The following is a 20,217-nucleotide window of genomic DNA, read 5'->3' as shown; positions in this document are numbered from 1 at the left end:
CCCAAAGTATCTGTACTCAAAAGCCTCAAACATGGTTTCATGGTTTCCTCTGCACCAGAGGAGGTTTAGGTTGGATATCAGGGAAAATTCCTTCACTGGAAGCGTGCTCAGGCATTCAGTCAGGCTGCCCAGGGCAGTGGTGGAGTCAACACCCCTGCAAGGATTTCAAAGATGTGTAGATGTAGTGTTCATTCCTTCATCCCACTGACAGTAAAAGTGGGGGGGGGTGGGGGGAAGCAGAAAAGAAGGAGTATCTACAATTTTCTCTGTAGGAAAATACCCACAGCTCTTCAGAATCCAACATATTGCTGTATTTCTCTGTCTGGCTCTTATCTTGCAATCACCCCCCTAACCTTTCTGACCAATTTTTCTGACACAGCCAAGGCTTTTCCTACACAGCAACGTGCAGAAAATAGAAAATGTAACTCCTAGGAAAAAATCCAGCTGCAAACCATGTCAAGCAAGCTGCCCCATGTAGCAGGCACAGGCTGTAGGACTAGAGAGGGGAGCAAAGAGAAGGGAAGAATTGAACAATGAATTCAGAAATTAGTTAAAAGAGTTTTTTTTCAAAGAGCACAAAGCAAATTATTTGGAGAAAGAACAAACCCAAAAATCATTCTTAGCTGTTTCACTCACTGCACGGCCTACAAAGCACAGGTGGTTTTTAAGCATAAAACAAACACCGAGTGTCAGAAGGACACAAACAACAACAGGAGCTTGGCAGACGGGAGGATGAGACGCCCAAACCCGAGGGGGGTGGGTTTGGGGTGCCTGTACCTCGTTTCCCAGCAGGGCAGACACACAAGCCTCCGAGGCGTCGCAGATGGCCGTGAGGTCGTGGCCACCCTCGAGGGCCAGCACCACGCGGCCCCCGGCCAGCCCCATCAGCTGCTTCGTCAGGTACCCGAAGCCTGCAACGAGGGAACAGAGGAAATGCAGCAGAAGGGCAAAGGTGGCGGCTGGAATGGGGCTCCTGGCGGAGGATGAAAGAATTAGGGAGAGGAATTACATCATATTAAAAACCCAGCGGGGATTTGAAAGGCTCGGCGCGTAACGCGAGCCAGGTTGGGCTGCAAGGCGCGATTCCAGCTGTGGCTTCCCGGGAGGGATCCGTGTGTCCCCCAGCAGCACCACCCCGGCTGGGAGCATCACCATCCTCCCCATGCCACCCCTCAGCACCCCAAATTAAAGCCAGCAGCCAACCCTGCCTTTGGAAGCAGGGAAAGGGGCGGGTTTCTGCTGGACGCTGCTCTGGGGGAGGGAGGGGGAAGGGGAACGGGCCCAGTTTGGGTCGGGATAGCAGCAGTGCAGTGCCCCAGAGAGATTCAGGTTTGACATCTCGTTCTCAGCACACAGCTCTTCCCGTCCATAATATGCTATAAAAATTCCAGGGGCGCCCGGCACTTTGATCAGATGACACACAATACATTTCTGCCCCCTTTAAACAAAACAGAACCAAGCGGCGAGGATTTAAAAAACGTGTCCTCAAAGCAACCTTCCCCCTCCAGGAGAAAAAAATAAAAAATCAAAAAGCCAAACAAAGGAGAGGCCAGGGAATTTCTACCCTCCATCCCCACTGCCTGCTTTCTGCTTTGGAGCAAACCCCTTTGCAAATTAACAAATTAACAGGCAGAGAAAACCATCCACTGCTGAGCCCACAGCTGGTTTTGTGAGGGGAGCAGAACATGGCAAATTCAACCAGCAGGTAAACAAGACCTTTCCCTTCCACAGTGCTTCTGAATATCTCAAGGAACTTGCCTCTTGTAAACCTATTTCACTTTATTCTTATATAAAGTTTACAGGTTCAGCTCCCTTACGAGGTTTTAAAGTTCACTGTAGAGAACAACCTTCCTGGCTGGAATAAACTCTTAAAAAATAATAATAAAACCCTTTTTGCAAGAAAAACTGTCCTCTGGATTAATTTGAAGAAAACAGTGCCTGGTAAACTCCACATAACCTGAGGAGGGGGGTGGGATTTCAGTGCATCACCCAAAAACATCCCAGACCTGAAGCAAAAAGGAGGGTTTGTGGGTCTCTGTAATTAATTCAAAGGTGGAGAGCAAAAATATTCAGCTCAAAATTTTAATAAGGTGTCCTGAAGGATTTCTCGGTAGCAATGAGAGTGTTTACAGCTGGTATGGCCTTTTTCTGCAATTTGATATTAATGCCAGCATAACTCTCTAATTCAGCAGAGATGTGACTACAAATAAATTACACAATATTACAGATTGAATATTTCAGACTTGAAATATGCAATGTTTCAAAAAAAAAAAAACAAAATTAAGGCTTCAGCCAGGCCAAAATATGCATTATAAAAAGATAAATGCCTTGAAAATTCAAAGAAGAAAGATGGAAGTTTTGCCATTGAAATGAAAGATCTGAAGTAGACCCCACAAAGTAAAACCTGGGAACACTGTCTTCAATCCACAGGACAGCAGCAGAAGTAAAGCCCCCACTTACATTTTGCTGACAGGTTATATCCTCCCAGGGGTGTGGGGTGCCCTTCCACAGCATCGAAACCAGATGACACCAGCACAACATCTGGGGCAAACTCGTTGGCAATGGGCATCACTACTGTCCTGCAACACAGAATATGCACAGCACACACGTTAGGGGGGCTCCTGAGCAAAGGCAGGGGTGCTTCAACCCTCTCCCCAAAGCCTGATTCCATGGCAGCAAAGCCCAACCATTTCCCTACAAGGTGAGAGCCTGGCTGGAAGAACTCCTTGTACTCCCTGGGATTTCCTCCACCTGGTGTGCTGAGCAGGGAATGAGCTGTCACCCCTTATGTTTCCCATTTGGGATCACATCCTCATTGACTTACTTGGGAATAAGGGTAAAGTAAGAGGGCATCTGGCACAGGCTGCAGAACTACCTGGGAAACCTCACCCCAAGGCATCATCTCCAAGTCCTCCCTGAAAACATCTCCTCTGGGCTTTGCCAAGTGATTCCTTCCTGCCTTGCTGCACTTCTCATTTCCCACAACAAAAGGCTGGAGTGTCCCACGGGGCAGAACAGCTTTGGAATGCAAATATCCCACCCAAATCCACCTTTCCCAATGCTGCTGCCCCCACCCAAATCCACCTCTCCCAACGGCCATCCCCATCCTCTGACGTTCTGTTCACTGAAAAATGGATGGAATTGTTCAGCATCCCCATCCTACTGATTTGAAGTTGTATTTAAATGGAACAAGGGGGCTGTTCCTGTGGTTTCTCACCAAAGACCTTTTTTCCCCTCTGCTTTCTCTCTCTCCAAACTCCGCAATTTCTCCTCCAAACCTACAGGAGGCTGCAAACATCCCATCCCCACATCAAGACACACTTCCCAAATTATGTTTTTTCCATTGTAACTGCACCTATTGAATTCTGGATGTATCCCTAGGGCAACCTGACCTGTAATTTTCCCATTTCCCCATCCTAGGAACAGCCACCAGCCAGGATAACTTTCTAGAGCAGGAACTGAGGTTATTTTACCCACATCCCAAAGCATGGACCTGTAAATCTTCACACACACGAGAACCTCACACTTTATTGAGTCGAGTCTTTATGTGACGCTCTAAAAGCAGAGCCCAGGGGGGCTGTTCTGTGCTGAGATGGCTCAAGTGCTATCAGAATGCTCATAAAAGCTCCCAGCTTTTGCCACAAGGATATTAAACAGCCAGGAGACATCTGCCAGAGTCAGCAGCTCGTGACATCCAGCTGAGCTCGTGCCCCTCTGCAGAACAGGGCATCAGCCTCTGAGCAAACCCATCCGCCAGTCTCCACTGCCACCACGGAGCAGGAACAGGCACCCAGACACCAAAAAACAACCCCACACCTCCAAGCTTTATTTTTCCCCCAACTATTTGTCACAGCAACCCCAGAGCCTCCTGCAATATCGCTGATATCCGTGTGCAGGCACAGAGACCTCTGTGAGAACAAAGGCATTTCATTTTCCCTTAATACACACAAAATCCCCACAAGGAATTTGAATTTTCTCCTCTGAGGATGTGATTGCCCCTCTCCATTTTGTCCTTGGGGGATGATCCCCTGAGGAAGACAAGAGCACAGCTCTGGCTGGTGAGTTTACAGTCTGGTGGAACCCACAAAAATTTTTAGGAGAAACCACCTCCCTCACCAAGGCCTGAAGCAGCAATTCCAGAGCAAGTGCAGCAGCCAAGGGTTTATTTTCCCTGAGCTTTTTCATTCCTAACCCAAGGAAAAGGGCTCAAAAAGAAGCAGATTTATGCCCCCCCCTCCCCGAGTTACGACACCGTGGGAGCTGCTGGGATCTCAGGGGAAGTGTGGGACCACCAGAGCCAGCCCAAAGCTGGACCCCCAAGGGCTGGGGATGGTCCAACAGCCCCGAGCAACCCACGGGATCACAGATCCATGGGGACTCCCAGCCATGGGACAGCTCATGGAGCACAGCATGGCTGGGAAGGACCTTGGCACCATCTCATTCCAAGCCCTGACAGGGGTGTCCAGTGCTGCCAGGCACAGAGGCACAGAGGGATGGGGCAGCTGGTGACCCTCAGCTGGAGGTGGCTGTGGGTGACAGTGGCACAGTGACTCCTCCAGCACAGCCACACAGCCCCCAGGGCTAACCCTGAGCCCTGCCAGGGGCAGTTTTGGGAGGGAAAAAGCCCTTCTCCTAATTCCAGTATGCCACCAGCATCCCAAAGCCACAGCAAACTCTGCGTGATGCTCTCCATGGATGTAAAACTTGATCCAGGAGGGTCTAAGCCAGACCTCCCTCATTTTGTGTTTTCAATTGAAGGAAAAAAATGACAAAAATCCGGAGTGTTTCCGAGATTCCATCTGTGGACAACATTTTGGACACATCTCTTTCAGCTTTTTGCTTTTTAATTTTCCCTTGTCCACAGATAAAACCAGCCCCTTCACTCAGATCCACCCCAAACCCTCAAGGGGAAACAAGGATTAAACTGGAAACAACCCCGTGGCTTTGCCCTGCTGATGAGACTCTAAAATAGCCAGAAATTTGAATTATTACCTAGGAGATAAGCAGTTCTGCCTGGAATTGGGTCTTTTAAGGAATGGCTGAGGTGGCTGCAAAGTTATTCACTGAGGAATGAATATTCCTAACACTGAATATTCATTCAATCCATGTAGAATTTTTTCAAAAACAAGAAAACCAAAATTTCCCTAATTCCAGAAGCTTGTTTTGCTTGCTTGAAATAAATGAAATCCTTTTATTTGCCTGGATACAGCTGAGCTGAGCAGCTCTGCACGAGAGCAAACTGATGGCTGCAACCAGCAAAGCCTCCCCATTGTGTTCTGCAATTGCTTGGGAGAGAGGAAAAAAAAAAAAGCAATTTTAGATCTATTTTCCAGAAGGCTGAATGAACAATTTTTAGCCTGGCATTAGCCAATTCCCCAATTAAATGCCTAATAAATGACAGGTAAATGAAACAATCCTACAGAGGATTATTTTGGGGTCCAAATGCTCAATTGCAGTGAGTAAATTGGTGAAACTGAGAAGGCTGAAGAGTTTTTAGTGACTTTTTCCCACTCTTGGCCACATCTATGTTTTATATATATTTTTATATGTGCTATGCATAAATTTATATATGTTAAGTGTATATATTTATATTATGCATATATTTATCTATTGATATATTTTATATTTCGTATATATCACATGTATATTTCTATATATGGTTTTATACACATTATATATTTTATATACATAAAATAAAAATGTTATGCACTAGTCCTCAGGCTAACCAGCTTCCTGAAAATTCCAGTCTTTATTTCTCCATGGTCATTTACTGTGTCCAAAGGGATTAGGAATTTGGGGATGAAATCAGCGTGGGGAGAGCGTGAAATTGAAAATACAGCAACAACCGTTCCAGGCAAAACAGCATCAGCTCTTCCCCCTCATCCTCTTCCTCACTCCTCAAATGGTTTATGGATCGAGGGAAAAACCCAAATGCCCCTAAAATTGGTTTCTGAACTTGTTTAATGTTTTTTGAAGGCAGCAGGAGGAGGGGGAAGTGCAGTCCTGGCTTTTTCCTTCTGGCTGAGGTGTTTTAAATAAAGTCAAATGTGGAATTGAGCTGGACGTGGAATTATGGCTGGAATTATTGTGGTGGAATTACTGGGACAGGGGAAGAAATTCTCAGACACAACACAACTGCTGGCATCATCAGAACAACTTCCTTGCAATAAATTCAGAAGGAAACTCCTGCAGATAAAACATTTTTAATTGCACTAATTGCTGTTCCCGTGTCATAAGGAACCAGCCAAAGCCTTCCCATTTTTCCTGCAGGTCTCTGAGCTGGGTTTGCACCTGGATCAGGAGGATTGAGAGAGGCAAACAGGATTTCAGCTGATGTAAAATGTAAGGGAACAACAAATCCTGGTCCAAAAAACCCCTCTGAATTTTACAACTTGTTTGTTTCTGTAACTTTGGAACAGCAGCAGAGGCACCAGGAACGTTCTGGGAGTTCAGGACTTTGGGAAGGACGTGCCCTGCATTGTTCTCTGCATTAAACTGACCCCATTTCTGCCTGATCTCTGCAGTCTGGGACTGCCCACACGCTCAGGGGTGAGCTCAGACACGGGATGTGGAGATGACTCTGGCACAGCCGGAGCTACCGCAGAGTGCAGGAGCTCCAGGTTCCCAAAAAACTCCCCAGATCCCTTCTGAGCACCCCTTCCCCCCACAAAACCAGCACTCCAACCTGGAGCTGGGGCAGGCAGTGATTTCAGCCCCAGGTTAGGAAGGCAACAAGTGACAAAGTGCAGGGAAGAGCTCATTTTTAACTCTTTTTCTCACTTCTGATACGTCTCGATGGCCTTAAGGACCATCCAGAGGTCAGGAGAGCTTGGGCACCCCAAGACTAATAATTTAATAATATTTGGAGAGAGGATGAAAATCACAGACGTGAGGGCCCATCTCTTTCTTGCATGGAGCAAACCCACTCTGAAACAGGTTTTCAGTTTGGGGATGAGTGGTTTCACTGGGATTTATTTATTCCCTCATTTCTCTCGTTCAGAAGGACAATTATCTCAGTTATTTTCATTTCTCAAACTCACACACTGGCTTTTCCTGAAACACAGCAACAAAAAATGAGGAGCACGTTGCTTATTGAAATCTTCTCCTTCTACACAAAAAAAGGAATTTTTTCCCTAGAAACAGACAGGCATGTGAAGAGTTAAGACTTAAAAAAAAAAAAAGGAATAAGTCTATCAGTATCTTTGCCTAGCTCAAAGGATTTCCACTGATTCCTCTCCAGACTTCAAAGCCTCACAGTTTGGCATTTGGACTGGTTTGAATTAAAGCTCAGTTCTCCACTGTGAGTTTCCAAGTTCATGGTGAAAATGCCTCCTGCTTCTGGAGTTCATTATGGCCAATTTTCTTATCTTTTCTTCATCTTCGGTTTGATCCCCAGCAAATGCAACGTGGCATTCGATGGGGTGGAATAACAAGGTGCTGCCTTGAAGGCATGTATTGTCTCAAGGGGCTAAAGCAAGAAAAGAAGGGGGAAAAAATAGGATATATGACCCATTCCCTTCACTTTCCAACTCTCAGGGGACTATAAATTGCAAACTTCAAAGAGTTATTTTACATTAAAATCAATAGAAAGATTCGGGGGGTGGGGGGGGGGGGGGGGAAATGTTTTTCAAAGGAGCTGGTTAAGATTTAAAAAGGTCACTTGATAATGTACTATCATGGCCAAACTTGGCAGAGGATGAAAAAAAAGCTTCTCGTTTAACTTATGGTTAAACTGAAGGTGTGCAGGCTCTGGGAGGAGCATCCCTGAGCTCCCCCAAAACTCCCCAAAATCAGGGCTGTGACCCACTCCAAAGGCTGTTCCCAAATAGCTGCAGTGTCCAGGCAAGCAGACCCCAGGAGGGGCTGGCAAAGGCCCCAGTGTGCAGCCCTGAGCCTCTTCCAGGAGCCTGGACACTCATTTAATATTTCATGTCCCCAGCTCCAGGTGCTCTGGCAAACAAAGAGATCCATCCTGGGATAGCCAGGCTTCCACTCTGGAGCAATATGCTGCCTTCCTGAGCCAGGAGTGACACAAATGGCAGGGATTTGGTGTCATTTGAAATCCTGTGTGTTCTCTGAGGGCCTCGTGATGGCAGAATGAAGAGGGGGAAAAGGTGCGTTTTGCTCACCCTAAGGGGATATAACAGGGAAGAGCAGAAAATAATGCTCCTGGATTTAATGCTGTTCCACGAAGGTGACAGGCCAGGAATTCACACCCTGTCTTCTGGCAAGTGTGTGTCTACCTGAATTTAGGCACCAGAGGTGTGAGGACAGAAAAGCACTTCAGGTTGTTAAAGGAGAGGCCAGGTGGACCCGTGGCACAGGGGAGCCAGGGGATGGGACAGGAGAGTGTCTAAGAAAAATCATGGAATGGTTTGGGTGGGAAGGAGACTTAAAGATCATCCAATGCCACCCCTGCCATGGCAGGGACACCTCCCACTGTCCCAGGTGGCTCCAAGCCCCAGTGTCCAACCTGGCCTGGGACACTACCAGGGATCCAGGGGCAGCTCCAGCTTCTCTGGGCACCCTGTGCCAGGGCCTCTCTGGAATGAATAATATCAAAGCTTATCAAAACCAAAATCAGGGAGCATGGCACAAGGAGAAACAAACCCAGCTGAGGTGAAAAACACATTTGTGAGAGGGAAAACTCAGTAGTACCTGAAGGCAGTTAAATATTCCGTGTCTCCCATGGGCGGATCCAGACCACCAGTAAATGCCATGTTAACATTGAAACCAACTCCTGCTCCTGTGCCAACCTGCAGAAGGGAAATGGGACTCTCAGTTAGCAAATTCTGGCAACACCTCTTTGCTCTTTTGATGTTCTCCCAGTTGGATTTGGATCTGGATCCAGCAGTGAGGTTGATTCGTCCCTGGTCCCTGAAACAAGAGGGAAAATAAAGCTCCTCCACGCTCAGATCTTCATGGGAGCTGAGGACTGGTGGTGTTTGACTGCTGCCCACCCAAAAAAACCACCTCAACATCAACTGCACCCTCTTGATTTTTCTGCAGCAGAGTGTGCTGCATGTAGTACCTTTCCATAATTCATTTTAAACTTGATTCAGGAGCATATTTTATATTTCACTACTGTTGCAACTGGGGGGAAAAGTGTATTTTAATCGGAGTGAGCTCCCCCTCTGCTGGAGAAAAACAGGATTCACAGAGAATGGATTTTGGCTGCTTGAGGGACACGTGGGTGGGAGATGTAAATACATCCCTCTCCTTGCTTGTAGTGCAAATGTCCCCATCTGCCCTGCCTGCAACTACCTGAGAGAGGGGGAAACTGAAAATTAAACCAGGCTTTTCCAGCTTTTCTTTTCTTTTTTTTTTTTTCCCCAAGATGGTCTTTGCATACGAAAAAAAAAAAAAAAGTGAAAATCAATGTGTTGCACAGCTGGATAAAACTGCATGTCTTTTATTGCACATTATTCCTTGTACTGGTGCAAATATTTTTGCTAGAAGAACGCAGGGGTGGGTGTTCATCTACCCACAGTGGGTTATTTATTCATCATTGGCTTAAACCAAACTTGTTTTGTATCCTTTCTTTTATTTGGTCTAAAATGACACATCTATAAATGACACCTTTTGTAAACCAGATTGCTAAAAAGCAGGAATTAAGCCTGATACAAAGGGCTGCTGTTCATTCACTACAGCAGTCAGCAACATCACATCACATTTAAGTTTCTTTAGAGGTTGAAATGGAAACATTGATGTTTTCTCAAGCAGAAAATGTAAGATTGACAGGGGAAGAAGTTTTCAGATGTCACCTGGAGCACTATAAGTATTCCAAAAAATCTCCCTTTGCTAAATCCCTCTGAAGGACCATATTTCCTGCCAGCCCAGAAGGAAAGGAAGGATGTATTCATCCAGAGCTCAGCTTCCAGCTCCACCAGCCCAGCCCTCCTGCTGCAGGCTCTGAGGACACCAGCAGGAAAGGGGGATTTGCTCCAGCAGTGTTGTGGCTGGCCCTCAAATCCCACAAATTCGGGGTGGAGATGCAGCCTTGGTGGTGGTGAACAATGCCTGGGCATGGCCAGGAGAAAGAAGGAGAGGTGGAGAAGGGGAGGTGGAGAGGGAGAGGTGGAGAAGGGGAGATGGAGAAGGGAAGGTGGAAAAGGAGAGGTGGAGAAGGGGAGGTGGAGAAGGGGAGGTGGAGAAGGGGAGGTGGAGAAGGGGAGGTGGAGAAGGGGAGGTGGAGAAGGGGAGGTGGAGAAGGGGTGGTGGAGAAAGGGTGGTGGAGAAAGGGTGGTGGAGAAAGGGTGGTGGAGAAAGGGTGGTGGAGAAAGGGTGGTGGAGAAGGGGAGGTGGAGAAGGGGAGGTGGAGAAGGGGAGGTGGAGAAGGGGAGATAGAGAAGGAGAGGTGGAGAAGAAGGGGAGGTGGACAGGCTCAATGGCTGTGTCAGGAAAACCGAGTGTGGGTGGTGCAGCCATGGATAATCTGTTCCTTCAGCATCTAAGAAACAACTTCTGCTGGGGAAGGAGAAATCCTGCACAGGACATGGAGTGCTGGAACAGCTGGCAGAGGGCTCCTCTGGAGCAGGCTGTCCCCAAGGGCTGGAGAGCTGAACTGCAGTGACTCATTTGCTGCCGTCCTGCCAGCTCTGGCCAGGACACCGGGCCCGTGGCTGCTGGATCACAGGAACCTGGTGTGTCCTTGGATGGGAACACAAAACCCTGAGGAGCTCTGAACGTGTCTGGAGCTCCTGTGAGTGCCAGGGCTCTGGGATCCATGTGCTCACCTCATCTGGAGCGCCGCTGCCCGGGAAGAAGTTGCCGTCATCGTAGCGATGGAGTGAGATATAGAGGACGTTGGGGTCGTTGTAGAAGGCCTGCTGAGTACCATTCCCGTGGTGGACATCCTGCAGGGACAGGGATCATACCAGGGAGCTTAGTCCTCCACTAAAAACATGGATTAAAGGCATCACTTTGGGATTTGGAGGGGTTTTCCTTGCTGTTGAGCATTGTTTTCTCCAAGCTGAGGCAGTTTCTGGGGAATGGGAATGACCTGTTCGGCACATCTAGTTTGAGATCACTCTCCTTGTTTGACACTGGGAAAAACACAATCCCACATGGCAACAAACTGAGGATCATTTACCTGCATGGAAAGAACTGGACTCACAGCAACCTTGGCAGATGGAGATACTGGGATAATTGTTGCCCCAGATCTGCATCTTTAGTCAGTCTGTGGGGTGAGCACTGACACAAATTTGATCTGTTGGATCCAGGTCAAACAACACAACCCATGAGAGCTCTCCTATTGAGCTGCTGTGTGGTGCACAAACACAGCATGTGACAGGACAGCTATTTCAAATGCCTCTCCCTGACATGAAGAATAGGTGGGAAGTGAGGAAAAAAACATCCATCCAGTAAGCCCAAAAAAAAAAAAATGCATTTTAACTTGTGGGTTTGACCCATGGGTTGTTTGTGGCAACAGAACCAAAACTTTTGGCTGATACCCTGTCACTCCAATGTCTGCCCTGCCACATAAAATTTATTAAAAATAAAAATCTTAACACTGCCACAACAGAATCCCAAAGAAGCCCTTTCTTTTTATTTGAAAATTCTGGTCCCTTTAAGAATGTTTTCTCTGATTAGAACACTTTTATTCAATTAAAACCCCAAATTCTGGCTTGCAGACAACAGACAACAAGTTTTTCACTGACTTACAGAGCTTGCTCTTGCAAGAAGAAGCACACCCAGAATAATTTCCACCTGCCCTCCCAAAGGGAAAGAAGGGGCATTTACTCACCCAGTCCACGATGAGGATTTTGCTCACGTTGAGCCTTTGCTGGAGCAGCTTGGCTGCAATTGCCACGGAGTTAAAATAGCAGAAACCCCTGGAGAGGGGAGACAAGAGGAAAAGAGAGGTGTTACTACAGCTTCCCACGGTTCCACTGCATCCATCACCTAGACAGAACACAGGAGGAAGGAGTTCCTTCTGCTCTCACTCTTCTTTCCTCCCTGCAAACATGGGAAGGCTTGTCTTGGGAGGGACCTTGAAGTCCATGTCGTTCCATGGGCAGGGACACCTTCCACTAGATCTATTTCCCATTGGAAGTGCTGAATTCCAGCAGCAGGCTCTAGGGAAACAGGGAAATGTCCCACACTTGCCCAAACCCACTGCTGAACCTTGCCAGGAAACACCCCCCTGAAAGCACTAAGCAGGACCTTACCCTGCTCCAGAGAATCTGGGGGGCTTTGAACACCACTCATCTCATCTAGCAACAAACAGAAACTCCACAGTGATAATCTAACAGAATTCCTCTGGAATTCCCAGCTGTGGACCCCCCACCAAAGGAGCCCTGGCTGAAGTCAGTGAAGCCCACACTCACATGGGTGTGCTCTCCTCTGCATGGTGACCCGGGGGCCGGACAACAGCAAATCCATTCTGCACACAAAGAACAGGGAAAGGAAAAGGTCAGAGGGACAAGGATGGACACAGGGGTTGCAGCCAGAAGCCTTAATCCTGCTTGACAACTCTGGACTTGCTCTGGATGGATTCCTCACAAGGTCACAGCAGTGGACGATGCTTTCCCTCATTGTGGAGGAGGAGAAGGTCCTGGAGGTGCTGCACGGCAGAGCCCAGCCCAGAGCCCTGCTGAGGGCTCTTCCCTTACCTTCAGCTCTCCTGTGGCCACCTTGAACACCAGCTCAATGACACACCCCACAGCCAGGCGAGCGGCGCCCGACGAGTGCACCTCGTTCCAAATGGTGTCACTGTCGACCTGAGGGGACACACAGGAAACAGGTCAGGAGCAAGGAGGGCATCCAGGCATCAGGAAACCCCTATCTTATAAAGCCATCACTCACACGGGGGGATAGGACAAGGGGAATGGATTTAAACTGAAAGGGAGAGGGTTTCTTTAGACACTGGGAAGGAATTGTTCCCTGGGAGGGTCAGGAGGGCCTGGCATAGGGTGCCCACAGCAGCTGGGGCTGCCCCTGGATCCCTGGAAGTGTCCAAAGCCAAGCTGGAGCAACCTGAGCTCGTGGAAGGTGACCCTGCCCATGGCAGGGGATGGACTGAAATGGTCTTTAAGGTCCTTTCCAGCCCAAACCATTCCGTGACTCTGTGACCACGGAATCAGCATTTCTCTTTAATAAAAAGGTTTATTAAATAATTCAATGACTCTTTAAAATAAAAAAAAAATCCACAATAAAGAGGGATGTTTAGTGTTGGGCATTTAAAAGATGACTGCCCAGGAGTGACAGCAGCTTCCCTGGGGAGCCACGAGCTCAGCCACCCTAACAACAGACCTTCAGCATCCCGTGCTGAGCACACAGATTTGCTTCAATGCTAAATATTCCACAGAATCACCACATTTCCCCCCTGAAAATGTGGGAACAGGCCACAGGCAAGGCAAGGCACCCTGCAGGCCCTGCTGTTATTCCAGATCCTGTCACCTGACGAACAGGACATGAAGGTTTGGGAAGGGAAGGTGGAAGGGAAGGTGGAAGGGAAGGTTTGGGAAGGTTTGGGAAGGTTTGGGAAGGTTTGGGAAGGTTTGGGAAGGTTTGGGAAGGGAAGGTTTGGGAAGGGAAGGTTTGGGAAGGGAAGGTTTGGGAAGGGAAGGTTTGGGAAGGTTTGGGAAGGGAAGGTTTGGGAAGGGAAGGTTTGGGAAGGGAAGGTTTGGGAAGGGAAGGGAAGGTTTCGGGAAGGTTTCGGGAAGGTTTCGGGAAGGTTTCGGGAAGGTTTCGGGAAGGTTTCGGGAAGGTTTCGGGAAGGTTTGGGAAGGTTTGGGAAGGTTTGGGAAGGTTTGGGAAGGTTTGGGAAGGGAAGGGAAGGGAAGGGAAGGGAAGGGAAGGGAAGGGAAGGGAAGGGAAGGGAAGGGAAGGGAAGGGAAGGGAAGGGAAGGGAAGGGAAGGGAAGGGAAGGGAAGGGAAGGGAAGGGAAGGGAAGGGAAGGGAAGGGAAGGGAAGGGAAGGGAAGGGAAGGGAAGGGAAGGGAAGGGAAGGGAAGGGAAGGGAAGGGAAGGGAAGGGAAGGGAAGGGAAGGGAAGGGAAGGGCCCCCAGCCATTTTTCACACATTACTCTGGCCTGAGTGTATCTATGGAAACAAAGGCAAAAAGCAGAGATGGGAAGAAAGGGATCATTTGTTGTGCCTGGCTCACTGAGCAGTGAGGAGACACAGGTGGCCCCACAGAGGAAGGATCCACCTCCTTCCCAGCTGTGCTGAAGCTGCCACTGGAAGTGATTCCAGCTCTGTGATCATGGATGGTTTCTGGTAGCATCCACCCCAAGGATGCTTTGGAAGCCACAATAAACTAGGAAAGCACTTGGAGAAAACCAATAATCCTCTGGGGAATGCCACTGCATTGTGGGAGAGCCCTGCAGTGCCTATTTGTGGCCTCAGGGCTCCTCTGGACCACTTTGGATTTGGGCATGGGAACATGGGAACAGCAGCAGGATAAAGTTGGAGTTACACAGGACAGCTCCAGGAATCCTGGATCAGGAGTGCACCCATGGGCCTGACCTCACCAGGTCTCTCCAAAGGCCCCTAAAGAGGTGGGAAGAAGCCCAAGCTACTGCTTCTCCCCACTGACCAGTGCACTGGTGCTCTGTGAGGGTCCATCTCTGGCCTCCTGTCTCTGGATCTGTCCCCCAAGGAGTGCATCTACCCCAGCTCTGGGCACAGCCAACCCATCTTCCAGCAAAGCCAACCCATTTTTCTTGGTCTTTGGAATAAAGTACCTCAGGACACCAGCAGGGAAGAGCCTCCCTTCCTGCCTGGACACAGCGAGTTCAGGGCTCCTTCCCCGGGCCCTCTTCATTCTCTGTGAGGCACCAGAGGAACGGAAATACAAAATACCCAAATTCACACGTCCTAAGGGGCCAACAGACCCTCAGATGGCTGTTGAGGCCAGCTTTTCCCATAAAAAAGACAAGATTCTTCAGTGCCAGAGCCAAGCACTGCCACGTCCAGGCCCCAGCAGAAACCAGGCTCCTGCCAGGAAGAATGTCCAAAATGAAACCCAAAGAGTTTTTCCTTCCTCATAATAAAAATTACAAATTCCTTACAACTATTTCCTTCCTTTAAGGAAAACCCAAGGTTTTTTTATTAATAACCATGATGAGGCTCCTACTCACACTGTAAATTTCTCCTACTCACACTGTAAATTCTTCCTACTCACACTGTAAACTTTCCTATTCACTAATGTGCAGCTATCTCAGAAATTAATGAGCACCTCACAAAAGATTTCATTACCCTACTGAATAAAAGTACACTAAAATTATTCTACTGAATAAAAATACAATAAAATTCTACTGAAAAAATACACAGGTAAGAAATCAAGCACCAGGACAGGTTGACACAGGTTGTACCAGAGCTCCAGACCCTGCAAAGTGAAGGAGTTCTGCTCTTCCCTCACAGAGGAAGACACCCCACCATGTCTCCTCCTGCTCTCAATTAAATAATTCTCACATTCTGTTCCTCTGACTCCCTAATTAGTTCCTCCTCATTTCCATTCCACTGAAGTCCTTTCTGTGCTCTCTGCTCTGCAAGAACTTACTTTGCTTGCACAGTTACAATTGTTGATATGCTCTAATCAAAGCCCTTGCACCCAAAAATAGAATCACCTCCTCTGGAGAAGATCAACAACACAAACACCTCTGGAGTTTTTAGAACACGTGAAGAAAAATGATGCAGATCTTCAGATACTTTTAGAATGTGCACAGCAAAATGCTACACAGGAAAGAAAACAAATTTATCAGCTATCCTAAAATCAGACTTTGAGTGTTTTAAAGAATCTGGATGCAAGTGTGCTGGGATGATCTTGCAGATTTTCGAAGCCTAAACTCCTTTCTCCCAAAGTAAGAGCCTAAATGAGAGATGTGGGACTCCAGGGGCTCTCCAAAATGCAGTTTATTGTATCCAAGGTGTCACAGCAGTCCAGGGCCGTGGGTGACAGAGCTGTGCCCACAGCTGTCAGCTCCAGGTGCAGGCAGGCCTGGAGACCCTTTGGTTTTGGTTACAATGCATTCTATACTTTTCTTTGCTGAGCATCTGAATTCAGCAGAACCAATCTGTACCTGAACTATTATCTACAGCCTATCATAACTCCTGTAATTACCATATTCATGTTACTGTTCTCCAATCACTAACAGTCAGTACATCACAGTTTAAGCTAGAAGTTGTTTTTCAGTTTTCTTGCAGTGGAAAATTCTGAGACCTTTTTTCTGCTTGCCACATTGGCTGACTTGTTTGCCTGTGCTCTCTTCCTGCTTGGTAAAAACATCTTGTTTGGGGTGGGTTTATCCTTTGCTCTAAGCCCTAAAACCCCTTCTAACTAACACACCCTTTGCCTCCTTGGTTATCCAGTAAGGCTGGCTCAGCAATTCTTTCCTTCTCTATCAAAACTTGCTTCCATCTCTATTCCTTCTTCAGATTCTACATTCAAAACTCTTTCTGCTAAGCACACATATCTGTGAGACTTCCTTGTCAAACCTTCCTCTAATCTTCCTGGATTAGGGAAGGCCGTGGTGTGTGGAAGTCGGACGTGGAAAAAGGGATGTGAGCTGCAGAGGAGCGAAGCTGAGCACGATTCCCAAGTGATCAGTAGAAATAAATGAGTGATGTGTCACTCAGAGCTCACACCTGTTGATTTCAGTGCTTGTGTGCTTTCTTTCTTCCTCTCCTGCTAGGACCAGAAGGCTGCAGAAGGGAGGAGGCTTGTCAGCCATGGGAAGGATTTTTGGGATAAACCAACAAGGAAAAAGAGTTTCCAAGCACCTGGGAACAAATTTGCTCTTTCTCTCCTTGACTTCAATTCACCAAGACTGAGTTTTTAATTAAAAGAGAGAGTCTGAAAGGGGTTATGAGATGAAGGGATTTGCTCTGAACTGTTTTCTTGTTGCTGCTTCACTCCCAGAGCTCCAGGAGTGTTTGGACAACGCTCTCAGGGATGCCCAGGGTGGGACTGTTGGGGTGTGTGTGCAGGGCCAGGGGTTGGATCAATGATCCCTGTGGGTGTTTTCAGCTCTGGATATTCCATGACTCACTCTCTTGCCTGTCCTTCATTTCACTCATTGTTGAGGAGAACTCTCGGCTGCCCAAGCTCCATCTTCTATCCCGAGACAAAACAGCTCTCCAGGGGCTTCTCCCCCAGAACTGCCCTGCACCCCCCTCCAGACCCATCCTTCCTTTTCATCTACACAACATCCCCAAGGGAAGAGAGCCACACTTGATTGCTTGCAGGAAGAGCCTGGTTTCAAAGCTTTCCAGCCCGTAATTTCACACAACACCCTCAGCTCCTGAATTCCAATCATCAGCCATCATTCTGCTTTATCCTGCTCCAGCATAAATCCAAAGGAGGACCTGTCCCACATTATTCTACTGATTTTTAATTTTATTTTCTTTTCATTTTGAGTTGATGACATCATGTTTGCCCCCTGAAAAATATCTAGCAAACAATGGGGAATGGCTTCCCACTGAGAGAGAGCAGGGTGAGGTGGGATATTGGGAAGGAATTATTCCCTGGGAGGGTGGGCAGGCCCTGGCACAGGTTTTGCTGATAGGATTGCTAAAACACCGCACCAGAGTCAGCAAATATTCAATATTAAGGGTCTGTGGAGACAACCAAGCAGCATCTTTATTGGGAGCATATCAGGAATACCAGCACCGAGGCGTTTCCTGCCCTGATTTGGGATTTAATGCAAGACTGCTGGGCCCGTGCGGGGCTCAGACACTGTCTCTACTTGTTACCATTCAGTCTTCATTTGCAAATGATAATTTTTTTTGCTTTGAATGGCATGCCTGACTGCAGGGCAGAGTAAATCCAAACCTTTTAAGCTCTGGCCAAAAATTTGCCATGAATTAGGCGACTGCAGCATATTTACAATACAAAATAAAATATCTCCACGAGTGGCGGTATGAATAAACGACGATTATTCTTTTTTTTTTTTTTTCCTGACGGGATAATTTTCAAAGCAGCGATTTTGCAAAGACTCAGGAAGAAAACAATTTTGTTTCATTTCCATAACAGAATCCAGACCTTGAAAATTCAACCTCATGAGCTACAATTATGCAGCAGAACTACCACTGTGAATTTTCAAACACAATGCCTTTTATTGTCTCGTCTCATTCTTTTCCCCTTCCTGTTCTCCACGATTTTCTGTCCTGTCACCCTCCACAGAAACTCCGGAGCAGAAAGTCTGACTTGAAAGGAAAACTTTTAAGCTTTCAGGCTTCAAAGGAAAACAAGAAAACCTTCAAAACAAGGTATTTGGGGTTGGGGATTTTCAGTTTTATGGGAACAAACAACAGCAAAAAGACAGATTATATGGAAATTTGACAGCTGAAATGTAACACTCAGCTTTTCCATGAGGGATGGAGGGGCATCTTAGTCACCTCCTGGAGAATCCACGTGGATTATCCTGGAGCTGGAGAATAAAAGATGCCAAATGCTGTTTCATTTTAGGGCAGAGAAACGGCAACCTTGCTATTCACAGGAAAATGTACATTCCCAAATATTGTCCTATTTCATGGCCATGTTTCCCACCTGCTGTGGGAGGCAGGAAGCTCTGGAGCCCGAGACTGAGGATGGAACAGCTCCACAGCACGAGCACGAACTGCTTTCCACAGGAAAAAAAGCACTTTAGGATGCAAGGGCTGCTTCCAAACACAGCAACCCCTTCACCACTGAACATCCCAGGCTGGGAAATGAGGTTTTTCCTCCTGGACCTGCCTCTGAGTGTCCCTCACGCTTGGGCTCTCCGGAGCAGCCCCGAAATGCTGCGGCTGCTTTTGAAGAAAGGCACGTGAGGCCATGGCAGCCCCTGCTCAGGGGCAGCATCTGGCTGCAATTACCCACCCTGGAATGCAGAGCAGCAATTTTTGGTGCTGAGGGGAGCGGGGGAGAACAAACAGGACATTATTTACACATTAAAGGGAGGTACTCACCCCGACACCACCGCAAGGCAGCCTGACAAACATTGACGTTAGGGAACCTGCGGGGGAACAAGAAATGCACCCATGAGGCACAAAGTCAGAGGTCACAAGACTCTGGGGCCAATTTTGTGGCAACTCTGCAATCCTTCCAAGCACAGAAAAACACACATTTCTTCCTAGGGGTTTTCTTCCCGTTTTCACCCGGCCCTGTTACAACACACACACACACAATGCACACACTTAGGCTCCTGCAAAAGCTGTCTATAAATCACTCATTTTTAAGCAAGGTGTGGGTGCTGTCTGATGTTTTGAGACTATACACGAGGAAGATGCCACCAACAATCCCTCAGTGTGTCTTCTCAGATGAGCACTTTAACCCCTTCCCACTGAGGGAGGACAGGAAATCATAAAAACACCCCAATTGTCACTCATCTGCAGTTACTAGATGACTTTGGAGAACATGGGCTTCATAAAACAGGAAGACAGAAAAATAAACCAGTGGCAAGCAAAGAAAAAACATGTGTTTTGACTGAAATAGCAAAACCAACAAGGAGAATGTGAGAAAAATTGAGAAAACCATCTGCAGAGCTAATTTTGAATCTGTAGGAAATGTAACATCACTCTCTGGGCTTGTGTGTGAGCAAATTCTGTGGGGCCCTGAGCAACCTGTCTGGTGGAAGGTGTTCCTGCCCACGGCATGGGGTGGAATGGGATGGGCTTTAAGGTCCATTCCCTCTCAAACCATTTGGGATTCTGTTCCTGAGGGAGGAGTTCATGCATGTGGACTCATCTGAGCTCAAAGTGGGATGCCCTCCTTGATTAGATCCACATGGAAGTTCTTAGATCATCCTGCCTCAGACCTCCTGTCACATCTCTCACTGTTAATCCACCCATTATTTCCCTATTTATCTTCTTGACAACAATTTAGGATTGCTCCCCACAAATTAAAAGCAGCCTTATTTGCCTAAGTTTCAACTTGTCCAACGGGTTCCAAGGGTTTCCACTGTCCAGGGAGAGATGGGTTTGTACTTTGTATCCTTGACAGGACAAGGGGGAATGGATTTAAACTAAAAGAGGGCAGGGATGGATGGGATACTGGGAACTAGGAATTGTTCCCTGGCAGGGTGGGCAGGCCCTGGCACAGGTGCCCAGAGCAGCTGTAGCTGCCCCTGGATCCCTGGCAGTGCCCAAGGCCAGGCTGGACACTGGGGCTTGGAGCAGCCTGGGACAGGGGAAGGTGTCCCTGCCCATGGCAGGGGGTGGGATGGGATGAGCTTTAAGCTCCCTTCCCACCCAAACCGTTCTGGGATTCTGTGATTCCATGAAGGCACAT

At 47.7% G+C, this 20,217-nt stretch overlaps 1 protein-coding gene across 6 annotated transcripts in view; it reads right to left on the bottom strand.

Moving 5' to 3' along the window:
• HDAC4 (histone deacetylase 4) overlaps window positions 1-20,217 on the bottom strand; it is a 179,583-nt gene that overhangs the window by 9,395 nt on the left and 149,971 nt on the right. For all 6 annotated transcript variants that reach the window (XM_059868354.1, XM_059868357.1, XM_059868356.1 and 3 more), the window contains exons 17-24: window positions 18,897-18,943; window positions 12,615-12,722; window positions 12,330-12,385; window positions 11,747-11,834; window positions 10,737-10,856; window positions 8,659-8,756; window positions 2,461-2,579; window positions 778-911 (exon numbers count right to left, since the gene is read on the bottom strand). In XM_059868354.1, the coding sequence (XP_059724337.1) occupies window positions 778-911; window positions 2,461-2,579; window positions 8,659-8,756; window positions 10,737-10,856; window positions 11,747-11,834; window positions 12,330-12,385; window positions 12,615-12,722; window positions 18,897-18,943 (770 nt within the window). The remainder of the gene's footprint in view (window positions 1-777; window positions 912-2,460; window positions 2,580-8,658; window positions 8,757-10,736; window positions 10,857-11,746; window positions 11,835-12,329; window positions 12,386-12,614; window positions 12,723-18,896; window positions 18,944-20,217) is intronic.

This window comes from Haemorhous mexicanus, chromosome 26 (assembly GCF_027477595.1).
Source record: "Haemorhous mexicanus isolate bHaeMex1 chromosome 26, bHaeMex1.pri, whole genome shotgun sequence".
In the NCBI taxonomy this organism is placed as follows: Eukaryota; Metazoa; Chordata; class Aves; order Passeriformes; family Fringillidae; genus Haemorhous; species Haemorhous mexicanus.
The sequence above is the reverse complement of the archived record's forward strand: the minus strand, read 5'-3'. Positions and strand labels throughout refer to the sequence as shown.